The 12,614-nt window shown below is 38.5% G+C and overlaps 1 protein-coding gene across 1 annotated transcript; it reads left to right on the forward strand.

Annotated features, from left to right (window-relative positions):
* The first annotated feature begins 240 nt into the window (after positions 1-240).
* On the forward strand, positions 241-12,506 carry top1a (DNA topoisomerase Ia). The gene is made up of 21 exons (XM_079483692.1): positions 241-494; positions 900-924; positions 5,202-5,298; positions 5,558-5,672; positions 5,826-5,872; positions 6,690-6,779; positions 7,011-7,092; positions 7,184-7,281; positions 7,481-7,596; positions 7,958-8,079; positions 8,157-8,279; positions 8,477-8,664; positions 8,743-8,887; positions 8,970-9,113; positions 9,374-9,559; positions 10,077-10,145; positions 10,267-10,381; positions 10,455-10,582; positions 10,708-10,802; positions 10,916-11,065; positions 11,163-12,506. Exons 1-21 carry the CDS (start codon positions 462-464, stop codon positions 11,263-11,265), a joined length of 2,271 nt encoding a protein of 756 aa, XP_079339818.1. The 5' UTR covers positions 241-461; the 3' UTR covers positions 11,266-12,506.
* The last annotated feature ends 108 nt before the right edge of the window (positions 12,507-12,614 follow it).

Consider the following 12,614-nt stretch of genomic DNA (forward strand, 5'->3'; position numbering starts at 1 on the left):
TGTGAATGTCTATCTCGTTTTATTTTATTAATGCAGTAGCCTATGTGGATTTCTAATAACTAATATTTATTCCATTGCCCGTGTGACCTTAGATGAGTGTATTCAAAAGCACTTTAGTTTATACACATCCAAGTAAAGCATTTTTTATGACTACTGATAATTACGAGGATTAAAGTTTATACTTAATTCAGCAAGCCTCTCTTGTCACTGGTATGGTACCACGTGGCTGTTAGCGGCGATGGTAAAGAGCGGTGCTGTGTGGACACGCTGGGTAGGAGGAGCCAGGGGCAGGAATAACGCATTTTTTTCCTTTTAAACACTTCTGACATGCGCAGTGCTTTAAATTTCGGGCTTGGTCTGTTGCACAACTGTGTCTTTCTTCATTCTGCCCACAGCTCTTCGCCGGCATTTTACTTAAACAAGGTTTTAACTGTGTTATTTTAATATTTAAACCCCTAGAAATGAGTGGGGACCATTCCCACAACGATTCCCAGGTAAAGTGTTTGTGATTTAACGTTGTCAGTTATTTATTTTCTTTCTTGATGGTTTGTAGTCATTAGCTCGGATGTTTAAATTCCATCCGCAGCGGCAGTTTTCCCCCAGCATGCTAAGCTAACGTGCACAAGAAGTCGGCTTTGAATGTTGTAAATATATATTTTCAGCTCGCGGTGTCCTATTTCGCTTTTCTTACATAAACAATCCCTAACGAATGCTTTATTTTAAGAATAAAAACTTTATATAGGCCACAGTGCTGCGCAGCGGTGGTATTTATACGCTATTGTGTTATCAGTCTTGTTAGCTTGAGCGCTAACCCTCCGACTAGCATCAAGTTGAAAGTTAGCAGCCTATTGACATGGCACGATTTAACATTAACATTTACACCCCTGTTTGTTTCGCAGATCGACTCGGGATCCAGATATAATGGTGAGTGGGCCTTGACAAATTACCACATTATTATAAAACGTAATTCTACTCTTTCTGTGTCGAACCTGATCGCTTAGTATCTCGCTTGACGGCCAGTTAGTTCTAAGGACAGAAATGGCGTCCCAGAGACTAAGTCCCCTCTCGCTCTCTGACAAGCGCCTATTGTTCACATTGAGCCCTTATAAATCGTACTTATTTTGCCTTTTAGTGAGCGATAAACGGCGAATTCGAAAGAGACAGAGATTTTTTGCACATTAGCGCGGTTTGGTGGTTTTTGGAGTTAGAAAAACGATCTTTATAGGCTTGTGAAAATGAAGGTTTGGGGGTTGAGGACTTAGTCTCTGCGCCATTTTCTTTTTCTGTGTCTAGCGGTCTGAGTGTGGAGTGAACGTTAAGTGCACATCGACGTGATTATGGAGGCTATGGATTGAGAAACGTGTGTGACCTGTTTTGAATCCACGTACGAAAATAAACACGCACCAAGTATATATGCTTATTCGATGAAATGTTATTAAATTCACGTTTATTAATATAAAGAAGTATTTGGATTATGGAGCAATCCACCATCTTCTAAACTTCTTTATGATGTGTAATATTGGGATCTATTGTGCGTCACATAAAACGACTCGAAGACATTTTATAAACTTAAAATGAACCCATGTATCGGAGTTTGAGTGGATTTAGATCATTATTTCACGTAAGGGTCATAGACACTGCTGTTTACCAGTTAAGTTTAATCATGAAAGAACCACGTTTCGCAGTATTGCTCAAGTTTAGTTTGATTGTTTTTGCATTGACGATCTTCATGAAAAGTGAGGCGTAATTATTTCCCCCTTTTCTTTATTGTTTAAAACTTTGACGTGTCACAACAAGCAGTCCCATTGAAAAGACATGACACTAAAGTGACACTCATTGAACGTTATAAAGGTAATTTTTATTTAAATAGTATACATGATTTGTTTTAAATCATTAATGTTATGGAAAAACAGAATCTGTTTAATTCTTGCATTTTCTTTAAAGCACATGAAATGTGTTTCCTTCTGGATCCATGGCTGTGCTCATGCGTCTATTGACACTAACAGCACAGCTTGTATGCATTACACAGTGCATTTTACACACTGACAGCTTCACATTCAACCAAGCATTAATGCATATGTAAGGCTGTGTGTGTGATGCATATTATTTTTAATCCATGTTTTATGTTTGCTTGTGGAATTAATAAGATTAAGATTTAACATTAACAATAAAATGTTAAAGATGGTTCACTACAAAATAAACAAGTTTTTTATTTATTTATTTATGTTGTTTAAAACCTGTCTATGACTCTTTCTTCTGTAGAGCACATGGTATTTTGAGAAATGTCTTGGTGGTTCTGTCTATACAGTGGAAGTAAATGGGGCCATTATTGTTTGGTTACCAGCGTTATTCAATTAAACTGTATTCTTCAGAAGAAAGAAATGCATACTGGTTTGGATTGACAGGGGGGGGGGGTAAGTAAAGAGGGAACTTTCGGGAATCCCTTTAAAATAGCTGATGAAAAATGTTGCATTGTTAAGGGGGGATACATGGCACACACTTAAAGCAAACAAACAACTGAGACCGTTATACATAATCTATTTAATTCAACCTGGTTCTGTGTTTAAAGCTGTGGCGCTAATGAAACAAGTATTGGCATCTTTACACAGCAAAGGCGGCATCGAATTTGAAGCGGCATAATACCACGAAAATGTGCATTTACACAGAAAATAATCCTGAACATAACCACAAAAGCGCAGTTCTAACGCTAATAATATGATGTCTTAACTTTAGCAATATAAACAAAAGAAATTAAAATACTGACACTAATAATAACAATGCGTACTTTAGGTAAAAGCAATACTAGGCTTTAAATGCAAAGTGGATAACAACTCTTGTTATTGTCAATGTTATTATCGAGCACCTCACTGCATATTGAAAGATGCCAAAAGTTGTTTAAAGAGCCAGAAACTCACTGTCGACCAGGTAACTGAACCGTTCCGGTGTTACAGCAAATGTCACCAAATCTGAAATATTGCCCTCGATGAGATGCGTTTGGAAATATGATGATGAAATCCTGCATTTCAATCCTGGACCGAGGATACCCAAATAATTAATGCTCCTAGGGCCGGGCATCTGTGCACAATCGCTACTGTCCCCACAATATAGAGTAATGTTAAGTTTGTAATTTATTATGTGTTCGACTTCATGTGTGTTGAATAACTCCTATTCAAATAACTCCTGCGGTACTTCGCGGCCCTACCGACGAACTTATAGTATTGGCAGGTTGTTTCCTTGCAAGTTAGAAGAGCTAAAGGAGGAATTTAAACAATTCATGTCATGAGTTAAAAAAAAACGGCATTCCGCGCCTGAGTCACAAACAATCATTCTCCCAATTTTTTTCTAAATGTAATGGTACTTTAAAATAAACGAACAAAATTAATGTAATTCGCTAAAATTAATGGCTGAAAACCAGCAGTAAACAGCAGAAAAAAAATTCTCCAAACATTTTTCCTCAATCACATTTTATGTAGAAAAGTAACGAAAAATGTATGTTTGAATTGTTAAAAAAAGTTATTATACGTTATAAGTAAATGGCGGTGTGTGTGTTTTTGGCTTCATCTTCACTCTCGCTTTCTGCTAACGTGACAATGACTTAGTTTTGGAAAGTTTCTTAGTTTACTTGTAAATGAAGGCGCATTCAACTGAGCCGCATCAGAGTTGCCTTTGACACTGAACCACTAGGGTCAGAGCCGGCATATTTTAGATTGGCTTTCATGCGGAATTGCCTTTAACTCACCTGTGCAAAGACGCCTAATGAAACTCTGTCATCATCTGTTTTCACTGGTAAAGCTTCTAACCTCTTGAGACTCTTGATAGATACTATTAAAATATAGTTGGATCTTAAATCGTACCTATTGGTCTAAATGCAAAATGACTGCTTACTTTTGTTTATAGAATAAGAATGTTTGAAATGTTTATATTCTTATTACAATGATCTTGATGTGCTGCTTTTTTTCTGGTTGTACATCGAAAGTAACTTTACTGTGCATCTCTGGTTTGTGTTAAGATGCGGCAAATAACATTACTGCTGAAAATGAAGTTGTCCACTAGAGGGTACGGTTGACAAACGTTCTGTCACAATCTAGAATCTGCATGTGTTTTCCTGAAGGGCGAAATAAACATGGTGAATGTCTGCACCATAGTGATTTTTCATTTGCGTACATATGAAAAAATGATTTACATTTCCCATTTTAAGTAATGCATTTGTGCATTGGTTGAAAAGGCTTGATAGACAGATGGGGCAAAACTGCATTAAACACTTTTTGTTTGATAAATTTGTTTATATTAGGATAATATTTGTACCAGGTGTAAACATCACTGAAGACGTTACATTTGCTAATGCATTTGTGATTTGTGAAGCAGATGAAGGGTTTGATTTCTCATCCTAACTGAGCGCCCTTGTTCCTGTTTGAATGTGTTCTAAAGTGACATGAGGTTAGTCATTTCTCAGTGGTTTAAAGGCTGACATTTGGGTTTTTTTAAATCCCAAACGTCTTGTACGATTCCTGTTCATTCTTCTGGTCCTCCAAACAGAATGGGAGATCGTTTTGCTTAGGGCCTGTTATAAAACACCTCTTACTGTCTGCTTCTGTATCAGTGGTATACCTCTGGCCCTCTCGTAACCCAATCCACGCTAACAACCTACACATTTCCTAAAGCAATTGCAGTCCTGAGAGTAAACGTGCTTGGCTGAACCCTGCAAAGAATGGGGCCTCTATAAACACCATACATAGCTGAGTGAGAGTAAAATCTGGACACTTCACCTCGAGAGGTAAAGTGCCAAAAACTACAAGGTGTGACTAATGTGTCTGCAGTAGGTCAGGCAAGGACGAGCGAAAATGTGTCATGCTGTACTTATTTCAGACCAGTTGTCTGTAAATGGTCTTTAGGTTCATGCAGGTCGATCCTGAATGGGTTTCACACTCGGGTGGGAGCATACTGAGCCATGGTTGTGTTTCCTGGGGCCAGATGAAGTGCTGTTCAGTGTGAGCTGATCTTTATAGAATGCACATAGAAATAAACTCTGGATCCCGCCGTACCATTTTTTATTTGACAGAACTGTTTGTTTTTCTTAACCTGAACACCCCTTTTAAAAAGAAATGTATGTTTTTGTGTAGTGGCTTCCTGTTTTAGGGATGTACTCTAGATGCCAGGTGCAGTTTGCCTTTTAAATGTTCATTTTATGTCTTTGTTGGCAGATTCTCACAAACATAAGGACAAGTACAAGGACAAAGAACACAAACACAAGGACCACAAGAAAGACAAGGAACGTGAGAAATCAAAGTACAGCAACAGGTACGACTGCGCTTTCCCCTTCTCTTGTCACTGTATGTTTCTACAGCAGATATATAGCCAGTTTATGGTCTGCTTTAACATTTTATGGGGTGTGTTTGATAAACCGGGTGTGGCCCGTAGCGTTTCAGACCACAGAAAGGAATGTTGGCTTTACTGCAACTTCCTTTGTAAACACGATTATCTATTTGGAGGGGATTTTGTTGATGGACAACACCATTGTGGCAATTAGATCACTGCATGTTTTATTGCATTTTGGCAGCGAGCACAGGGATTCCTCTGAAAAAAAACACAGAGATAAAGAGAGACCAAAGCTCAAAGATGGATCCTCAGACAAGCAGAAGGACAAATACAAAGAGAAGAAAAAGGAGGAAAGGGTGGGCAGATTCCTCTTTCTTTCACGTTGCCATATTTTTCCCGGTGCTAAACCCCTCTGGCTCTGGAGGAGTTGTAAATAGTCTTTTGTAATTCACACACTATCAAGTGCTGTTATTGACCTTTCTCTCCTTTTCTATTTCATTCTACGAAAGTCTCTCGATGGCAAACCTAAAAAAGAAAAGGAGAATGGATTTGGAAGGTGAGTGAGAACTTTGTTTGTTTTGTTACTCAAGTGCAGTTCCAGTATGTGCATTTAAGTTATTAACACCATTACATCATCTATGGCTATATCTATGTGCTTTAAAGGGACAGTTCACCCAAAAAATATAGTTCTGTCTACCATAGTAGGAAAACTTTGTCTGTAAATGTATTTGTTGAAGATGACGAATGTTGGAAAGCAAACCGTTCTGGGGTACTTCCATTGTAATCTTTCTACTATAGTAGTCAATGGTGGCCAAGAACTGTTTGGTTACAAGCATTCTTCCATATAACTTTCTCTTTGTTCCTCAGAACAAAGAAATGTGTACAGTTTTGGAACAACTCGCGCGTTAATAGATGGCACAATTTTGGGTGAACTGTCCCTTTAAGGGGGTTAAATCATGACAATTTGTCAGAGGTTCACTAATATGGTTTAATCTTCCTCAATCGTTATTTACATTATAAAGGCTTTCATGGGGCATTCAAGTCATTGAAAACTAAAAAGACATTGTTGACAGATGTAAATGGAGTTAGTCATATGGTAATGTTTCTTATGTCAGAAATCCAGCCATTTGCAGAACAAGCTGTTTCTGCATCTTCATTTTGTTAAATGGTTGGTTTGCCTAGGGAGAGAGTGGAGTTCTGAACATTAAGGCATGTTTTCACGTTACAATAAACTAGTTTATCTCCAAAGATCAAGTAAACTGTTATTCATGATGACCCCTTCAAATTCAATAGCGTAGTTGTAATCTAAACCCATCATTGCAATAATCTGAAACACAAATATATTTTGAGACAATGTATTTTTTTTTAAACAGTCCTTATATTAAATCTGAACCTGAGAATGACGACTTCTACCACTCACCCAAACACGAAAAGTCCCTGAAGAGAGAGCGCGACGATGACGAGTAAGTTGACATTGCATCTGCAGGCCACCCTGATCTCTCATCTGATTTAGAGACCTCGCAACCGCCCACTGTCACGCTAAAGCATTGATCCACTAATCTATCTATTGTTCAGAATGTTGTTTGTGAAGCTTTAAAGCAAATAAGACTGGTTATATGGGGATGGAAATTGAATTGTGTATGGTTGCCAGACATTTGTTTATACAGGCTTTGTTTTCTCTATCTTTCCTTCAGTGCTGAGTTCAAGCCCAAAAAAATTAAAACCGAGGATATTAAAAGTGAAAAGAAGGCAAAGAAAAGGAAACAGGAAGATGAGGTATGTGGATGCGATTACCAGTTTATCTAGCAAGGTTATAATTTGTATTTTTCAAATTAATAATCTGGATGTTGTTATGCTGTCACCATAGGACATTAAACCCAAAAAGAAGACAAAAGACAAAAAAGCAGAAGCTGCCACTGATGGCAAGAAAAAAGGAAAGAAGGAGCCAGAAGAGAAGTGGAAATGGTTAGTCTCACATCCTCTGATGGTCAAGTAATTGTAGGTTGACTACTAGACGAGAGTAAACTCGAGTCTGTTTTGATTTAGTGGAGGATATGTTGCAAATCACAAATGTATTCTCTGTTCCCGCACTTTGTGGGACAGTTTTCTGTGTTTGTATGTTGCTTTACTTACCTTCCATCTGTTGCGCTTTCACGGCATTTAGGTGGGAGGAGGAGAGATACACAGATGGTTCCAAATGGAGATTTCTGGAACACAAAGGTCCCGTCTTTGCTCCACCCTACGAACCTCTACCCAGCAATGTCAAATTCTATTATGACGGTATGTACTTCACACTTTGTTTCCATGTGAGATGGGAAGGTAGTTAATGTGCTATTCATACATTGAGCTTTATTCTGATTGGACTGGCATCAAAACTGTTGGAGAAGCAGATGTCGGGTGGTTGTGTTTCCTTTCTGTATAAACCTTAGCTCAAATGTTTTAAACCACTCTCTGCTCTGTCTTGAAAAGACTAATGGAACAAATGTAGGTTGCTTTGCTTGGATAATTCTCCTGTGGGTTTTTTTCACCCATTTGTAATAGAAAATTCCGACTTTGAAGCTTTGATAGTTTGGAGTGGTTTGGTTGGAGTCATTGAGGTGATGTGAACATGCGTTTTGTGTTTATTTGTTTCTCTCACCAGGAAAGCACATGAAGCTCAGTCCTGATGCAGAGGAGGTGGCAACGTTCTTTGGAAAGATGTTGGACCATGAATACACCACCAAGGACATATTTCGGAAAAACTTCTTCAAAGACTGGAGAAAGGTAATGTTCTTTTGGTTTCGTCTTTTGATTTAACACAATGCTTATCCAGCTTTTGTTAACCTCACCTACTGTTTTAGGAAATGACATCTGAAGAGAAATCCAAAATCACAGACCTGAATAAGTGTGACTTCACTGAAATGAGTGAATATTTCAAAGCTCAGTCCGAAGCCAGGAAGTCCATGACTAAAGAAGATAAACTGGTAAGACTGAATATCTCAAGCAAATATGTACTTTTGCATGTTTTGCTAGCTTTTCTGTGGCTCAGTGGTTGGAGCATGGCGCTAGCAACGCCAAGGTTATGGGTTAGATTCCAGGGGATTGCACATCTCAGGGGATCGCATCTACCAAATGTATGTAAATGTTTTACTCGACCTTACACATTCTTTTCTGTCCTCAGAAAATTAAATTGGAAAATGAACGTATTCTTCAGGAGTATGGCTTTTGTGTCATGGACAATCACAAAGAACGCATCGCCAACTTTCGTATTGAGCCTCCGGGCTTGTTTCGCGGCAGAGGTGACCATCCGAAAATGGGCATGCTGAAGCGTCGGATCAGACCTGAGGATGTTATCATTAACTGCAGCAAGTAAGGAGCATTACCTCATCTGACGGAGAGAAAAACCTAACAAAGTTTCTAATCCTTTGCCTTTTTGTTTTTTTACAGGGACTCAAAAATTCCTAAACCACCACCTGGAACTAAGTGGAAGGAGGTGCGTTATGATAACAAGGTGACGTGGCTGGTGTCCTGGACTGAGAACATCCAAGGCTCGATCAAATACATCATGCTGAATCCCAGCTCGAGAATCAAGGTAAATCAGCATATGGATATGAGCATGTTTCATTAAGTCATGGTTTGTCATGTTACTTACAATGTTGAATTGTCACACACAGGGAGAGAAGGATTGGCAGAAGTATGAGACAGCCCGTCGGTTGAAGAAGTGTGTGGAACGGATCCGTGCGCAGTACAGGGAGGACTGGAAGTCGAAAGAGATGAGGATCAGGCAGAGGGCTGTTGCTCTTTACTTCATCGACAAGGTTTGTTTAGATTGCATTGATATTTGAAATATCCTTTGTGTTAAGACCATGACCCAGAAAGCATGTGATAAATTCCCAGGAGCCTATTCAGGATTACTTATTTAAAATGCACTTAAAGCACTCGGACCGGTTAAAAGCCATTTTCTATTTGGCGTAAATTTAATGTAGGGTTTGCATGTAGTAATATATTTTGAGCGGGAGCAGAAGTTGCAAAGCAGAACAGTGTTATGCATCTTGTCTATATTTCCCTTGTGGTGTAGCTGGCTTTGAGAGCAGGTAATGAAAAAGAGGAAGGAGAGACGGCCGACACGGTGGGCTGCTGCTCACTAAGAGTGGAACATCTAAGTCTGCATCAGGAGATGGATGGGCTGGAATATGTGGTGGAGTTTGACTTCCTTGGTAAAGACTCCATTAGATACTATAACAAAGTCCCTGTGGAGAAGAGGGTAAGACCAGCGTCTTTAAACGTGTAGTTTTGTGTTCCACATACATGTTTATCATTCACATTCTGCAACTTTACTGCATCTTTGTTATTGTAATGTAAAAATCTAAATGCAGTGTGTCGCCACAATATGTGGATGAATTCAGCTTTTTTCCATATCTACACATTTCATCTCGATATTTTCTAAATTCAATTGAAAACTCATTTTCTCAATGTAACTCTGTATCTTTTTCTTGATTGCTTTCTATTCTGTAATCCTCATTTCGTGCCAGTTTGTGTTTTCCAATCTTTTTCCAATCTACAGTGGTTTTTTTTGTGTCTGTCATGTCTTTGTTTTTGTATTATGTCACTATCCATTTTGTGTTTGCTAATTTATGCAAGTGTCCTTGGGTTTGTGAAAGGAGCCATTATAAGTGCACCGGTTGTGTGTTGTGTAAATGCAATACCCAAGCTTTGTTGATTAGTAGATTTTTGTGATTGTTGTGCCTTTTGTATAAAATAGGATATTGAATTTCTTACAGGTTTTCAAGAATCTCCAGTTATTCATGGAGGACAAAGAGCCAGAGGATGACCTCTTTGACCGCCTAAATGTAAATCACACTATTTTTTTTAACCCGGTTCTGTATTTCTAGCAAAGAAGTACTAGTAAACGTGCCAGTGCCATATACAAAATGAGCAACATTCTGAAGGTATGATACAATTACTCTGCAGACCTCCATTTTGAACAAGCATCTTCAAGAGTTGATGGATGGCCTTACGGCAAAAGTATTCCGTACATACAACGCCTCCATTACACTACAACAGCAGCTGAATGAGATCTCAAACGGTAAGTGGACGTTGACGTTTTAATAACCATACTTAATATGCTTGAAGTATTTTAATGAATTCACATTCTATAGGTGAGGACAACATCCCTGCTAAGATCCTCTCTTATAATCGGGCTAACAGAGCAGTAGCCATCCTGTGTAACCACCAGAGGGCACCACCCAAAACCTTCGAGAAGTCCATGCAAAATCTTCAAGCAAAGGTATGAGACATTTGTGACCTTGTCTTCGTTGTCTCTATGCTGATGAGGTTTTTTATGTTAGTGCAAGGTCTGCTGGACCATCTAAATGTTTGTCTATCCTGAATTCACTTGTTCATTAAAACCAGATTGACGCAAAGAAGGAACAGCTTGCCGAGGCTAAAAGAGAACTGAAAAGTGCCAAGGCTGATGCCAAAGTACGCAGAGATGAGAAATCCAAGAAGTGAGTGTCAAAATATTTGCTTGAAGGGCACCCAACAGAATTTGTCACTCTGCTCATTGTGTATTCGTATGTTATTGTATGCTGCTTTAATGTTTCTTTTTTTGGTGACCTAGGGCTGTTGAGACAAAAAAGAAAGCCGTGCAGAGGGCAGAGGAACAACTGATGAAGTTGGAGGTACAGGCCACCGATCGAGAGGAGAACAAACAAATTGCCCTGGGAACCTCCAAACTTAACTACCTGGACCCGCGTATCTCCGTAGCCTGGTGAGAAACATTTAAGTTTTAATCAACACATTTGGCTGTAAAAAAATTATTTATGCTACTTGCTTTGGTTCTTATTTTCCATTTCATTTCCCTCCAGGTGCAAAAAGTATGATGTTCCAATAGAGAAGATCTACAACAAAACTCAGCGTGAGAAATTTGCCTGGGCTATTGACATGGCTGAAAAAGACTTTGCATTTTAAATCCCGTTCACGATTTTAATTCTCCCTTCACCCCCATCTTTTTTTAATAGATACTTTTAGTCTAAGTGATTTCCAGCAGGTGGTGAACCTGTCAAGGGAATAGATGTGAAGCTGGCATTGTGTCGGGAGGCAGACTGAATGTCACGGTTTAGGTGACTGATTTTTAGGCTCTGACCGGTAATCTTGTACAATTTGTTGGTTCAGTCTTTAAAAAAAAATTAAGGTGTGAATGGCCATTACAAGGTTGTGTTGTCATGAGCCAGGAACTGGACATTCAGTGGCTTGACCTTTTGAACACTTACTGTCTCACTCTCCCCCCAATTCTGGACACAGGGGCTTGAGGATGTCTGAACTATGAGCTATGTGGTCCTATAGCTATTGTACTTAACTACAAATTGCTTTGTGGATCGTCTCATTTTAGTTATGCTGTATTTTTAGCCCTCCTGTATTAATAATGAATTCTATATTTTAATAGAAGATTTTAAAAAGATCAATGAAATACACCCACACGCCTTTTTAGAAGATAATGTGTACACCAGGTGTGACGTTTTATGGGGAATATGACCATAACAAGCTGTGTTTGAGTGAGTTACATCTGTTCACTTTTAAACTGGAGTTGGATGTCTGTGTATAAACTGTTATCTGGATCACAAAGTAGGATGCTTCGATGAGCTACTGGGGACTACAGCTTCAATCTTGACGATATTTCCTTAAACAGGCAGAATGTGAATCTTTTTCTTTTTTTACAGCATATATATATATCAGGGTCTTGTTTCCAGCGTAAATGTGAACCAATATTTTCCCTTTTGTCTCCGGTATCCTACAGATTGTGTCTCCATCTGGTTTAACTTAATGTGTATTGACTGTTTCCATAAGCAAAAGAAAAACTCCTGTATCTGTTACTTGAAGATATCGCTTTTAGGATGTATTTGTTTCAGGGTATGACGACGATAGGGTTTTTTTTTCTGAAGGGTATGTGAGGGAATTCAACTTTGCCAAAAACAAGTCTGTGTTATGATTTAAGCAGTTTTATTTTGTAATTGTCAAGATTAAGGATAGAATTATTTTAACATGGACTTTAATGGAATTTTGTTTTTCCACTCCGGAAAGAAAAGTTGTTAGTGGCAGCCATGTAACCATCTCCAACTTATTGAGCTCATGCCATAACCTCTGATCATGTGTTTTGCTTTGCTTTTTATTCCTCAATTGTAGATTATTTAAAAATAAATAATCTTACAATGAAACCTGTATGTTGTGACTTATCTTTCTTTAGCTTTTTAAATCAATCCAGATCCCAAATGTCATGATACTTGTGACGTTTGGTTTTGTAAGATGTGTCCTACTAGCAA

This window comes from Barbatula barbatula, assembly GCF_947034865.1.
Source record: "Barbatula barbatula genome assembly, chromosome: 20".
NCBI lineage: Eukaryota > Metazoa > Chordata > Actinopteri > Cypriniformes > Nemacheilidae > Barbatula > Barbatula barbatula.

Excerpts from the sequence above, each read along its gene's own strand:
- top1a (XM_079483692.1), top strand. The coding sequence starts at position 462 with ATGAGTGGGGACCATTCCCACAACGATTCCCAG. Across the intron at positions 7,597-7,957 it reads TGTCAAATTCTATTATGACG|GAAAGCACATGAAGCTCAGT; the intron begins GTATGTACTTCA and ends TTCTCTCACCAG. Across the intron at positions 8,888-8,969 it reads ATCCCAGCTCGAGAATCAAG|GGAGAGAAGGATTGGCAGAA; the intron begins GTAAATCAGCAT and ends TGTCACACACAG.